Source organism: Tachypleus tridentatus, chromosome 10 (assembly GCF_004210375.1).
Source record: "Tachypleus tridentatus isolate NWPU-2018 chromosome 10, ASM421037v1, whole genome shotgun sequence".
NCBI lineage: Eukaryota > Metazoa > Arthropoda > Merostomata > Xiphosura > Limulidae > Tachypleus > Tachypleus tridentatus.
The window spans coordinates 126,033,973-126,049,289 of NC_134834.1; the positions used below are offsets into that span (position 1 = coordinate 126,033,973).

The 15,317-nt window shown below is 33.7% G+C and overlaps 1 protein-coding gene across 5 annotated transcripts in view; it reads right to left on the reverse strand.

Moving 5' to 3' along the window:
- Positions 1–13,384: 13,384 nt before the first annotated feature.
- Positions 13,385–15,317, reverse strand: part of LOC143230257 (BBSome complex member BBS7-like) — a 71,601-nt gene continuing 69,668 nt past the window's right edge. For all 5 annotated transcript variants that reach the window (XM_076463476.1, XM_076463474.1, XM_076463472.1 and 2 more), the window contains one exon: positions 13,385–14,914. In XM_076463476.1, coding sequence (XP_076319591.1) covers positions 14,778–14,914 — 137 coding nt within the window. In that variant the 3' untranslated portion in view covers positions 13,385–14,777. The remainder of the gene's footprint in view (positions 14,915–15,317) is intronic.

A 15,317-nucleotide genomic window follows, 5' to 3' on the forward strand; every position in this document is an offset into this window, starting at 1 on the left:
ATGTCCACATATGAATCGTTTAATTACAATCTTGGTAAATACATAGCATGGGCATTCTCCAAATATGTAACATCAGCCAGCTCATTCATCAAAGACTCTTTTAATTTCAAGTCTAATCTAAATCAACTTAATCATAAAGCCTCAATGGCCAGTTTCGATGTTATATCCCTCTTCACAGAAGTTCCAACCACTGAAGCCTGCAAGATAGCCTTAGAACTCTATATCCGAGACACTAACCCAACTATAGAAATTCCCAGTAACCAGTTAGCAACCTTCATAGAATTCACCACGATAAAGACAAACTTCACGTTCAACAATCAAAACTATATACAAACAAATGGCATAAGCATGGCAACCCAGTATCACCAGTCCTAGCCAATATTTTATGACACAAGTTGAAACACAAGCAATTAACACAGCATTACATCCACCACTATACTGATACAGATATGTAGATGACACGGTTGCGGGATTCAAATCTACAGAACACATACTTAATTTTTTCAATCACATTAACTCAATACATCCCAACATTAACTTCACATGTGAACAGGAAGAAAGCAATCAAATATCATTTCTTAACCTCAAAATTACAAGAACCGACACACAATTCAAAACAGAAATCCACCGAAATATCACCCATACTGGACTATACATTCCTTGGGACTCAGCACATGAAACAAAAAACAAAAACTCAACATACTAAGGAACCAAATAAACACAGCCATAAAACTATGCTCACCAGATAAAATTAACGATGAATTAGACAAAATAAAACAATACTTCATCAACATCAATAAGTTTCCTCCACAAACCGTAGAAAACATTATACGCACACACCTAGACAAAAAGCAAAATCAACCAACTAAAGTAAATACAGCTCACGAAAAAAAAAACCACGAAACCATATACTGCTGTATACCATATATTCCTGACATCAGCAGACAAATAACCAACATTTGGCAAAAAAACTAGTAACAAAATATGACATTCCAGTTAATACCAAATTTATTCAAAAACCAGGCACAAAACTGAGGTCTATACTATGTAAAAACTACACTGACAAACGTGTGTGTGTTTGTGTGTTTTTCTTATAGCAAAGCCACATCGGGCTATCTGCTCAGCACACCGAGGGGAATCGAACCCCTGATTTTAGGGTTGTAAATCCGGAGACATACCGCTGTACTAGCGGGGTCATGACAAACACCACACCAACATTAGTTACAAAATACAATGTGATAACTGCCACGACTTCTATATTGAGAAACAAGTAGAAAAATGGAAACCAGATTCAAAGAACATAAAAGTCACCTTCACACGTTTACGAACACTGCAAGTCAAATAAACACAACATAACTATAGAAAACACTCAAATACTAAATAAGGAAACAAACATAAACAAACGCAAAATTAAAGAAGCCTTACTTATACAACAACTTAAACCCAAAATAAACCAATATAAAGGAACGCCTTTATACCTATATTAATATAAAATAAATAAAATTATATATTCAAACATCTAATACCACCCTCTACATTTCGACACACAGTTACACAACCCCTTTCAAACATGTGGTCAGCTTCCGGTCAGTTACCTCTTTCTTTGTGAACCTGACGATGACCGAGAAGGTCGAAACGTTGTTCGCTCTTCTATGTAAAATATTTTCTCAACCCAAACGAGCCGTTTTGCATATAAACTGTCTTGTAATATTTCAGTTTCTGCTTGTATTAAGTTTACGGATTTATAACGCTAAAATGAGTGGTTCGATTCCTCTCGGTGGACTAAACAGATAGCCTGATGTAACTTTTCCATAAGAAAATACACACACACACACACACACACACGCTTGTATCTCCTCAACACACTTTAATATAATTACTATAAAGTAATTAACACACATTAATATAATTACTAACAAGTAATTAACACACATTAATATAATTACTTGTAAAAAAGTAATTAACACACCTTAATATAATTACTAACAAGTAATTAACACACATTAATATAATTACTAACAAGTAATTAACACACCTTAATATAATTACTAAAAGTAATTAACACACCTTAATATAATTACTAACAAGTAATTAACACACCTTAATATAATTATTTATCAAGTAATTAACACACATTAATATAATTACTAAAAAAGTAATTAACACACCTTAATATAATTACTAACAAGTAATTAACGCACATTAATATAATTACTTAAAAAAGTAATTAACACGCATTAATATAATTACTAAAAGTAATTAACACACATTAATATAATTACTAAAAGTAATTAACACACCTTAATATAATTACTAACAAGTAATTAACACACATTAATATAATTACTAAAAGTAATTAACACACCTTAATATAATTACTAACAAGTAATTAACACACCTTTAATATAATTACTAAAAGTAATTGACACACATTAATATAATTACTAAAAGTAATTAACACACATTAATATAATTACTAACAAGTAATTAACACACATTAATATACTTACTAACAAGTAATTAACACGCATTAATATAATTACTAAGAAGTAATTAACACACATTAATATAATTACTAACAAGTAATTAACACACATTAATATAATTACTAAAAAGTAATTAACACACCTTAATATAATTACTAACAAGTAATTAACACACATTAATATAATTACTAACAAGTAATTAACACACATTAATATAATTACTAAAAGTAATTAACACAATCCTTAATATAATTACTAACAAGTAATTAACACACATTAATATAATTACTAAAAAAGTAATTAACACCCTTAATATAATTACTAACAAGTAATTAACACACATTAATATAATTACTAAAAAAGTAATTAACACTCCTTAATATAATTACTAACAAGTAATTAACACACATTAATATAATTACTAAAAAGTAATTAACACACCTTAATATAATTACTAAAAGTAATTAACACACATTAATATAATTACTAACAAGTAATTAACACACATTAATATAATTACTAACAAGTAATTAACACACATTAATATAATTACTAAAAATTAATTAACACACATTAATATAATTACTAACAAGTAATTAACACACATTAATATAATTACTAAAAGTAATTAACACACCTTAATATAATTACTAACAAGTAATTAACGCACATTAATATACTTACTAACAAGTAAGTAACACGCATTAATATAATTACTAAGAAGTAATTACGTTATTATTTCCGTCACAGTTTGAACAAAATTTTTCAGAAATCGCTATATTTTCACATGACCTTTTGTAATGTTTAAACAACTGTGTCTACAATCTGCTATATTTGGAAGATTTACAAATGAAAGTAGTTGACAGTCGGTTCGTTTTTAATAAAATGTTTTTTGTTATTTAAATTTTGTTTAATTAATTGTATGTAGATTTCCTCTGTTAATTTGAATCTCAATTATTTGTAAACACTTTTTTAAACAGATGTTTAGACTTATGTGGTGTTTGTGTGTTTCTCAGATGTTTAGACTTATGTGGTGTTTGTGTGTTTCTCAGATGTTTAGACTTATGTGGTGTTTGTGTGTTTCTCAGATGTTTAGACTTATGTGGTGTTTGTGTGTTTCTCAGATGTTTAGACTTATGTGGTGTTTGTGTGATTCTCAGATGTTTAGACTTATGTGGTGTTTGTGTGATTCTCAGATGTTTAGACTTATGTGGTGTTTGTGTGATTCTCAGATGTTAAGACTTACGTGAAGTTTGTGTGTTTCTCAGATGTTTAGACTTATGTGGTGTTTGTGTGATTCTCAGATGTTTAGACTTATGTGGTGTTTGTGTGTTTCTCAGATGTTTAGACTTATGTGGTGTTTGTGTGTTCTCAGATGTTTAGACTTATGTGGTGTTTGTGTGATTCTCAGATGTTTAGATTTACGTGGTGTTTGTGTGTTTCTCAGATGTTTAGACATGTGGTGTTTGTGTGATCTCAGATGTTTAGATCCCCAGGTGGTGTTTCTGTGCTCTCAGATGTTTAGACATGTGGTGTTTGTGTGATTCCTCAGATTTTTAGACTTAGGTGGTGTTTGTGTGTTTCTCAGATGTTTAGACTTATGTGGTGTTTGTGTGTTCTCAGATGTTTAGACTTATGTGGTGTTTGTGTGTTCTCAGATGTTTAGTCATGTGGTGTTTGTGTGTTTCTCAGATGTTTAGTCATGTGGTGTTGTGTGTTTCTCAGATGCCTAGACTCCATGTGGTGTTTGTGTGTTTCTCAGATGTCCAGTCATGTGGTGTTTGTGTGTTTCTCAGATGTTTAGACTTACGTGGTGTTTGTGTGTTTCTCAGATGTTTAGACCCATGTGGTGTTTGTGTGATTCTCAGATGTTAAGACTCACACGGAGTCTTGTGTGTTTCTCAGGTGTTTAGTCATGTGGTGTTTGTGTGTTTCTCAGATGTTTAGACATGTGGTGTTTGTGTGATTCTCAGATGTTTAGATCCTTAGGTGGTGTTTGTGTGTTTCTCAAATGTTTAGACCCACGTGGTGTTTGTGTGTTCTCAGATGTTTAGTCATGTGGTGTTTGTGTGTTTCTCAGATGTTTAGACTTATGTGGTGTTTGTGTGATTCTCAGATGTTTAGATCTTATGTGGTGTTTGTGTGATCCTCAGATGTTTAGACCTATGTGGTGTTTGTGTGTTTCTCAGATGTTTAGACATGTGGTGTTTGTGTGATTCTCAGATGTTTAGACCTTAGGTGGTGTTTGTGTGTTTCTCAGATGTTTAGACCTCACGTGGTGTTTGTGTGTTTCTCAGATGTTTAGTCATGTGGTGTTTGTGTGTTCTCAGATGTTTAGACTCACGTGGTGTTTGTGTGTTCTCAGGTGTTTAGTCATGTGGTGTTTGTGTGTTCTCAGATGTTTAGACTTAGGTGGTGTTTGTGTGTTTCTCAAATGTTTAGACTTACGTGGTGTTTGTGTTTCTCAGATGTTTAGTCATGTGGTGTTTGTGTGTTTCTCAGATGTTTAGACTCACGTGGTGTTTGTGTGTTTCTCAGATGTTTAGACTTATGTGGTGTTTGTGTGATTCTCAGATGTTTAGACTTATGTGGTGTTTGTGTGATTCTCAGATGTTTAGACATGTGGTGTTTGTGTGATTCTCAGATGTTTAGACATGTGGTGTTTGTGTGATTCTCAGATGTTTAGACTTAGGTGGTGTTTGTGTGTTTCTCAAATGTTTAGACTTACGTGGTGTTTGTGTGTTTCTCAGATGTTTAGTCATGTGGTGTTTGTGTGTTTCTCAGATGTTTAGACTTACGTGGTGTTTGTGTGTTTCTCAGGTGTTTAGTCATGTGGTGTTTGTGTGTTTCTCAGATGTTTAGACTTATGTGGTGTTTGTGTGATTCTCAGATGTTTAGACTTATGTGGTGTTTGTGTGATTCTCAGATGTTTAGACATGTGGTGTTTGTGTGTTTCTCAGATGTTTAGACTTATGTGGTGTTTCTATTCTTAAGAGTTGTTTATCACAACAACAAATTTTCATTTTTGTTTCTCTGAATTAGCATTCTCATCTTTCCTGTAATCAAAATGCAAATGAAAACCTCACCAACGTTCTTAATACTATACAATCTTTTGAAAATTCTATTAGAAGAGATTTCGCTTAGTGGAAATCCGATGAAGGGTGCCCCGTGTTTGGAATGTTATTACAAAAGTCAGTTCTGGCGTCTGATGCCTCTCGTGCACAGAAGCCTCGTTTAACATTCTCAATACGTTCGAATCTCCCGTAGGTCACTTTCGAGGACCAAACAAATCCATCAATAAAATTCGTTAACGAAAAGGTCATGGAAAAGTAAAATAATTGATTTTCATGGTTTTTCTTGAGAAGAAACAAAGAAAGTGGCGGATCTTTGTTAAATATAATTCTTACTTAAGTCATCACATTAAGCTGACTTCTTTCACATCGGTAACGAGAGCAGAATAACAAACGTTCTGTTAGACAAACGAAATTCGATTTTTTTGTAGTTAAACTTTCCCATAAATCCCAACAATTCAGTACAGCTTCCAGTCTTACTTAAATAGTTAAACTTTCCAATAAATCCCAACAATTCAGTACAGCTTCCAGCCTTACTTAAATAGTTAAACTTTCCAATAAATCCCAACAATTCAGTACAGCTACCAGTCTTACTTAAGTAGTTAAACTTTTCCATAAATCCCAACAATTCAGTACAGCTTCCAGCCTTACTTAAATAGTTAAACTTTCCAATAAATCCCAACAATTCAGTACAGCTACCAGTCTTACTTAAGTAGTTAAACTTTCCAATAAATCCCAACAATTCAGTACAGCTTCCAGCCTTACTTAAGTAGTTAAACTTTCCAATAAATCCCAACAATTCAGTACAGCTTCCAGTCTTACTTAAGTAGTTAAACTTTCCAATAAATCCCAACAATTCAGTACAGCTACCAGTCTTACTTAAGTAGTTAAACTTTCCATAAATCCCAACAATTCAGTACAGCTTCCAGCCTTACTTAAGTAGTTAAACTCCTTCCAATAAATCCCAACAATTCAATACAGCTTCCAGTCTTACTTAAGTAGTTAAACTTTCCCATAAATCCCAACAATTCGGTACAGCTTCCAGTCTTACTTAAGTAGTTACACTTTCCCATAAATCCCAACAAATCAGTACAGCTTCCAGTCTTACTTAAGTAGTTAAACTTTCCCATAAATCCCAACAATTCAGTACAGCTTCCAGTCTTACTTAAGTAGTTAAACTTTCCCATAAATCCCAACAATTCAGTACAGCTTCCAGTCTTACTTAAGTAGTTAAACTTTCCAATAAATCACAACAATTCAGTACACCTTCGAGTCTTACTTAAATAGTTAAACTTTCTAACAAATCCCAACAATTCAGTACAGCTACCAGTCTTACTTAAGTAGTTAAACTTTTCCATAAATCCCAACAATTCAGTACAGCTTCCAGCCATACTTAAATAGTTAAACTTTCCAATAAATCCCAACAATTCAGTACAGCTACCAGTCTTACTTAAGTAGTTAAACTTTTCCATAAATCCCAACAATTCAGTACAGCTTCCAGCCTTACGTAAGTAGTTAAACTTTCCAATAAATCCCAACAATTCAGTACAGCTTCCAGTCTTACTTAAGTAGTTAAACACTCCCATAAATCCCAACAATTCGGTACAGTTTCCAGTCTTACTTAAGTAGTTACACTTTCCCATAAATCCCAACAATTCAGTACAGCTTCCAGTCTTACTTAAGGAGTTAAACTTTCCCATAAATCCCAACAATTCAGTACAGCTTCCAGTCTTACTTAAGTAGTTAAACTTTCCAATAAATCCCAACAATTCAGTACAGCTTGCAGTCTTACTTAATCTGACACACTCATAACTTTGTGTTTTTAATTAATTTGTTGTTGTTTGATTTTTATCCTAGTGGAATCAATAATTGTAAATTTGACGGTTTATACACATCCCATATCTTCGGTTTGTATGTCTTTGTTGCTGTTTCCACGTACGTCATGATGTCCACGCAATATTTCCTATCAAGATTATCAATCATGGTGACCGTTTGGGAACACATTCTCTTCCTGTTTTGGGGCCCAGCATGGCCAAGCGTATTAAGGCGTGCGACTCGTAATCCGAGGGTCGGGTTGCATCCCCTCGCCCTTCAGCCGTGGGGTGTTATAATGTGACGATCAATTCCACTATTCGTTGGTAAAAGAGTAGCCCAAGAGTTGGCGGTGGGTGGTGATGACTAGCTGCCTTCCCTCTAGTCTCACACTGCTAAATTAGGGACGGCTAGCACAGATAGCCCTCGTGTAGCTTTGTGTGAAATTCAAAAAACAAATTCTTCATGTTTTTAAAGTCTGGTTGAATAACTCTTCCTTCACGGATGTCTGCTGCATATACTTGGAAAGTACGAATAAATCTTTCCGAGAGACAAAATATTCCAAATTGTGAGGTTTATGGTTCAACCAGTTAAAATTGTTTCTACATCTGACTAGTGTCAAGTTTAATGGGTAGATGTTGATTTTAATATTTTATTGCTTAAAGTGAAAAGTCTGTCTATTTGATATAATATTCAACATATATATTTAAGGTCGCTGTTCAGCTCTAGGCTTAGACTAAACTTATTTTGATCGACATCGTATGGAGACCATTTTGTATTAACTTTTCTCTGTTAATTGGAACAGTTTCTACGATACCTTAATAAATTTTGGATTAGTGATAATGTTCTAGCACGATGAATTATAATAAGAGACTTTTTACACTATTCATTATAAATTAATAAATAAATTAATAAATTAATTACGTGTACTTACTTTCACCAAAATACTTGGTAACAGAGTTGCAGAGAGGAAACATGGGCCACCGCCTACCGAGAATATGATTGAAGCCTGGTATAAGCAAGAGGACGAATTGAGGACCACTCAAAAGATCAACCATAGTCTTCTTAAGAAACCAACAAGACGGTCGCACAAAAGGGATCGAAGATTTTTCAACAGCTGGTGTGACAGATTCATGAAACGACATGGACTGGCCATGTGAACCCGCACAAGGATGCCAGATAAATATGGACTGACCATGTTAACCTGCACAAGAATGCCAGATAAATATGGACTGGCCATGTGAACTCGCACAAGGATACCAGATAAATATGAAAATAACATCCTAGAATTTCATAAGTATGTTATAAATGCCAGAAAACAAACGAATTATGAACTAAGACAAATTGGAAATAAAGGCTAGGTCCCCCTGACCTTTAACGTCTCTTTGAATCAGAACGTGAACATCCCTGGTACAAAAACTGTGACTGTTAAGACATCTGAGAATTGAAAGAGTCACAATACGGCAGTTCTGTCATGCTGTAATAACAGAACTTAACTCCCACCACTTCCTATTTTTAAACGAAAAATTCTGCCAAAGGACTAAATTTCAGCAGCAAGTTTCGTTCACGTTCACCGGAAAGAGTGGATGAATGAAGACAGAGTTCATCTGAAAGAGTGGATGAATGAAGACAGAGTTCATCCGAAAGGGTGGATGAATAAAGACAGAGTCACACATTGGCTTGAAAATGTTTGGGAAAGGAGACCAGGTGGTTCTCTTAAGAAACCAACTTAGGGTTCATAAGACCGAGGGGACGAAGAGAAAAGTACAGCAACTGTAAACACAAATTGCTGTCAAACAAGGAGGCCTTACTACAACCACTGGATGTATCGATTAATAAGTCCTTCAAAGCTTTCATGAGGGAAGAATGGAGCCAGTGGATGAAGAACCAACATGGATTTTCACCCACTGGTCGTACGAGAAAAAAACCATTTCACAGATGTGTTACGTGGTTAAAACTGCTTAGTTATAAAAACAAAAAGAAACATGGATTGAAATGTTCAGTTGTTATTCTTGTTTCTATAAATATTTTTAAAAGAAAAACACAAAATGTACCTCTTTTAAAACCAATCTTACAGATTTTAAACGTTCTGGCGATGGCATACTAAATATTTGTTTTCAGACATTTCACCTAAATACACAAGTATTTTCTATATCAACATTTCGAAATCAAAACGCAATTAAAGACAGGGTTCTGTTGGTTTAAAGTGCCAATAAGGAACAGCAGCAGATGTGTTTAACTCTTAACCAACTTATTACACCAGTATTTAATATGATGCAACTAGAGTTGGGACCACATACTTCTGGACAACTTTCAAAACTCTTCATTTAATACAACTCTTCAGGATTATTAACAGTTTAGGGTTTAACGAGCAAAAGTTTTAACACATTAGAAGTCACGAGAATCACACTGCTATCTAGACAATTTCTATATTTTACTCAACTATTAATAGGCCTCGTTTAGTTACAGACAAATTAGGAATGTCGCCGCTAGCTTTTTTTCAGTTTTTCACTTAAACTAAATTGGATTGATTCCACTTTCTGTAATCAAACTGTCGCATTTTTGTTACAACGATGTTCCTATTTATCGTATTTTCAACACGATCTTTATAGCGGTAGTATAAGAAAATTAATCACGTCGTTAGTACTAGGACTATTACATACGACTTTATAATATTCAGCAGCGCTTGTAGTGCCATCGTTTGGAGGAAATATTTGTAAATATCTCGGTTTCATATTTATTTTCTCTATATTCGCTTCAAGTTCATACATTTGAAACTAAGGACGTTTTCAAAACGTTGAAACATTTCTCTAATATTCCAATAATAAAAATCACTAAGGCGCTTGGTATTTTCTAAAATGTAGTCAAAAGTTTTATTTTCAAGTTACTCGCTTGTTTGTTTTTGAATTTCGCGTAAAGCTACAGGAGGACTATCTGCTCTAGCTGTCCTTAACTTAGCAGTGTAAAACCAGAAGGAAGGCAGCTAGTCATCAACACACATCGCCAACTCTTTACCAACGAATAGTGAGATTGACCGTCACAATAACGCCCCCACGGCTGAAAAGTTGAGCATATTTGGTATAACGGGGATTCGAACCCGCGACCCTAAGATTGCGAGTCGAGAGCCCTAATCACCGGCCACACTTTATCGGGCTATAAAGATACAGTTAAACACTTCAGAATGGAACTGTGTTAAAGAAAACTCGCATTACTTATTCCTTGATATCTTTCACTGTGATGCACTTCTTTAGAAAAGGATGTTAATACGAGGGCTTCTAAATCATTTTGATATTAATTTCCTGATTATAGAAAGTTATTTCGGCTGTTGTATTTTTTTATATAATTTTGTCCATTTTAAATTTTCTCGTTATTCTAGAAAAGAAAATTGTATTTTCTCTTCTCAGCCCTAAGTGCGATATAATACTGTTTATTAAAGTCATAACGTCTCTATTCTCGAGTTTTTCTAAGAAATTAAGAGGTTTGGCTTCTTTTGAATTTCGCGCAAAGCTACTCGAGGACTATCTGCGCTAGCCGTCCCTAATTTAGCAGTGTAAGACTAGAGGGAAGGCAGCTAGTCATCATCACTCACCGCCAACTCTTGGGCTACTCTTTTACCAACGAATAGTGGGGTTGATGATCACATTACATTGCCCCACGGCTGAAAGGACAAGCATGTTTGATGAGACGGGATTCAAACCCGCGATCCTCGGATTACGAGTCGAATGCCTTAGCCACCTGGCCATGGCGGGCCAGAAATGAAAAGAACAAGGTTCACAGTTATTAGCTCTTTGAAATAAAAAGTTTTTGCATATTTTAAAAATATTAGTATTCCCATATTATTGGACTAGAAATATGCATTTAACATACGACATCCAAAATCGAACTCGTTGAAAATAATTCCCAACATTTAAGCCTTCATTTTTATATAAATTCCGAATACTTTCCATTTTAATACATTTCTCTGGAAAGAATGATAACACGAGAGCTTTGAGATGTGGCGTTTTCGTTAAATAACCCACATACTAGGTTATTACAGCTTCTTTCGAACAAACTCCGTCCATCTCTTTGTGTTTATTCTGGATAAAATAATTTTGCAATTTTTAAGACTAGAAGCAATTTCATATTTTTCATTAAAATCGTAGTTTCTCTATTCTCGAGTTTTCCTAAGAAATGAAGAGAACGAAAATTTTCACAATTAATTAGAATCCAACTTGAAGTAAATTTAATGTATGCATAGTGTGTATTGTATGTTTGTATATTTGGAAAATATATGTATTTAATCCAGATTATTTATGTTTAATTGAAAATTGATTTTTGTATGTTTTTGTTATAGATTCTCAGTATCCTGAAGAGCGACCTTTGAACTAATGGTACCGTAAATAACATTGCATAACATTTAAACTGTAATTTTCTGACTTTCACATCGAATTAAAAATTCATATCTGTTAAGTGTGAACACAAAATATCGTTTATCTTTATCACTATGTAAGGCCAGGGTGACCTGCTATTAAAGGCCATACTGTGAACGCAAGGGTATATAATTTGTGGCTTGTTGCCACAAAATCATGTTTTGCACTTAAGAGCCATACATATGTTATAAAAGTAACAGTAAGTTACTTGTTTGTTGGATTTCACAAAAAGCTACTCCAGAGATGTCTTTGGTAGTCATCCTACACTGAGAAGTGATAGACTAGTGATGGTCAACATCATTCATTGCCAAATCTTGGGCTACTCCTTACCAACAAGTAATGGGATTGATGTCACACTATAATGCTCACAGAGCTGAAAGGTCGAGCATGTTCAGTGATAGGACTCGAACCCACAATTTGCATAAGTTGATCAACCCTAACTGTCAAGCCATTAGAGTGGAGGTCAAACTCCATTAATCAGTTAGAGTGACCCAAAAGTTGGCAGCAAATGCTGTTGATTATGTGTTGTTCCTCTAATTTGTCAATTCAAATTTAGAATAGACTATTTTCAGATAGTCCTTGTGTGGCGTTGCATGAATATCAAAACAAACATGTCCAACTGAAACATTAGAACTGTTGAAAACTACTTTTAAGTTTGGTTTGAATTTTGAGAAAACCTATGCAAGGGCTATCTCCACTAATCATTTTTAATTTAAGAGTGATAAATTAAAGGCAGATAGTCAACACCACCTACCACCAACTCTTTGGATACCTGTTTACTGATAAATAGAAAGATTAATAATAATATTACAGTGACCCCATGGCTGAAAAGATGAATATATTTAGTGTGACAGTACGTATTTACTAAATTAAATCACATTTCTATCTTGTATTCAACACAGATACACAATATTACTTTGTGTTTAACAGTTGTTATGGTAATAAAACGTTTGTCAGTAACTTATGTAAAAAAATTTTTCCATTCTTTAAAAGACCAAATCTTAAAAGTAATCTAGTAAGTCTGTGGATTGGCACAATCCCCAGGGTGGCAGGAATAATCAGTAAGTAGTGGTGTGTAATTATGATTATAGCAGCATATACATTATCTGAAACTACAAATTTAAAATATGCAAGTCTTAAAACTATCATAAAAAAAACAGTCCTTATCTTATCCCAAGATCAAGCCTATTCTTGTCATACAGAGAATGGTCCTTATTTTATCCAAAGGTCTAGTCCATCCTTACAGTACAAAGAATGGTCCTCATCCCAAGATTAAAACCATTCTTACAATTCATTGAATGGTCCTCATCTTATCCAAAGGTCGAGTCCATCCTTATGGTATAAAGAATGATCGTCATCTTATCCAAAGGTCGAGTTCATCCTTATGGTATAAAGAATGATCCTTATCTTATCTAACAATTAAGCCCATCTATTCTTTGTACCAAGTTACTGGATAAAATGAAACTTGTTCACTCTTATGTTTTAAGACTACACTTGTTTTTATATGTGATGTGAGGGTGCAACAGAATGAGTGTTTAGAAATGGGGCACAATAAAAACATTTTTACATGATCATCATGTGACAAGATCTTGAAAACACAGAAAATCTGACAAAAAAAAAAAGTCATTTATTGATATAAATTCTCCACATCAATACATGAACTACAATTTGAACCTATGGCAAACTCTAAAACTACCATTAATATCTCACACTATGACACAGAGTGCACATCTCTGGTGAAATGACTAGCTTTGTCAGAATGGATGGAAAAGTTGCACAAAGTGATTTGTTGGTTACAGTGTAACAAGACTTTTAAATCAACAAAACATTCACTTAGAATTTGATTAATGTTCCTTCTTACAATTTTTACAATTATACCTAATAAGTTAGTAAATATTAACCCTAACAATCTCTAATGCAAGAAGTAGTATATTTGAGGGTGAGTACATGAATATATTCCCACTAAAGAAAAACTAACATTAATGTCCCTTATATAACCCATTACAAGCATTTCCATTTTAACCATCAAAATCTAGTAACCACCACATCTTTAAAAAAGAAACAGTAAAAACAAGATGGTAAACAAACTAGTGTTGGTCACTTTGTGAGATTAGAAATGTTCACAAAGTCACAACAAACTGATTCTGGAAAACCCGACACTCTTGCATCTCCAGGTTCACTCTGATTGTAGATAATATAACTTCAATCATGCATTCAAATACTTGGACGTAACAAAGTGTCAATAAAAATGGCTTGAACATCTGTCTATAGTTTGAACATCACTGGTAAGTTGGATGTGTGAAATCCAGTCACAAGGCAGGATGTACAATAATGCACAATATCATAACATTCAAGAACACTTAATTATAACCACTTCCAATAATTACTGGAACATTACCATAAAACAAGTATGTTTCAGATTTTGACAGTAACAGCAACAAGTAACTGAAACATCTAAATAAGCTCCATTAGAAAGGTGTAATATAAGTAACAGTATTCACTTCCATGAACCCAATGCACTATTTAAAAAAAAAGTCTGCCAGAGATGCATTAAAAGATATGGAACTTGTGACAAGGTTTCTAAACTTGTGACTGTTTCTATTAGGAATTATAGTAATATAAAACTTAGCACATGAACTATTACAGGTCAATGAAGTATGACTTTCCAAGTTCCATGGTTTAGATTATCGCACAGAACCTCTTTCACAAACACTCCAAGACGTAAAACTGTAATAAAGTTAAATATCATGTTCTAGTAAATAACTGATGACTAGCATAAAAAATATTCATAACTTTCAATAATGACTTGTTAATTACACTCATAAGAAACTTAACACTTTAACTCTAGATTTGTAATTATAATATTTAAAACCCAGGCCTGAAATGTTGTCAGTGATTTTGGCCTCACTGTTAACTTTGTAAAACTTTGCATTTTTAATGTTAGCTTTGTATGTGTAACATATAGAACCCAAATTTGAAATGTGGCAATAATGCTAGCCTCATGGTTTAGTCTGAAAAAAGTCAATCAGTGTAGAGAGATCATAGTTGTCTAAGATCTGGAGCAGGGCTGGTACTTTACTCTTAACGTTAACACCCTGGAACTTGTAGACATCTATATAAAGATCCGTAATCATCCCTAAAGGAAACAAAATAATTAAACTCATACACTGTGGCTCTATTAAATTGTTACATAAATTATACAGGGGAATACCAAGAAAGAAATACAGGAAACATGAGAAACGGTTTAATGTAAATATTTGGCATATTTTAAGGAAAACTATTACATCATAGTACAATATAAAGGTTGACATCACAGTGCAATATCAAGGTTGACATCACAGTGCAATATCAAGGTTGACATCACAGTGCAATATCAAGGTTGACATCACAGTGCAATATCAAGGTTGACATCATAGTGCAATATCAAGGTTGACATCATAGTGCAATATGAAGGTTGACATCATAGTGCAATATCAAGGTTGACATCATAGTGCAATATCAAGGTTGACATCATAGTGCAATATCAAGGTTGACATCAT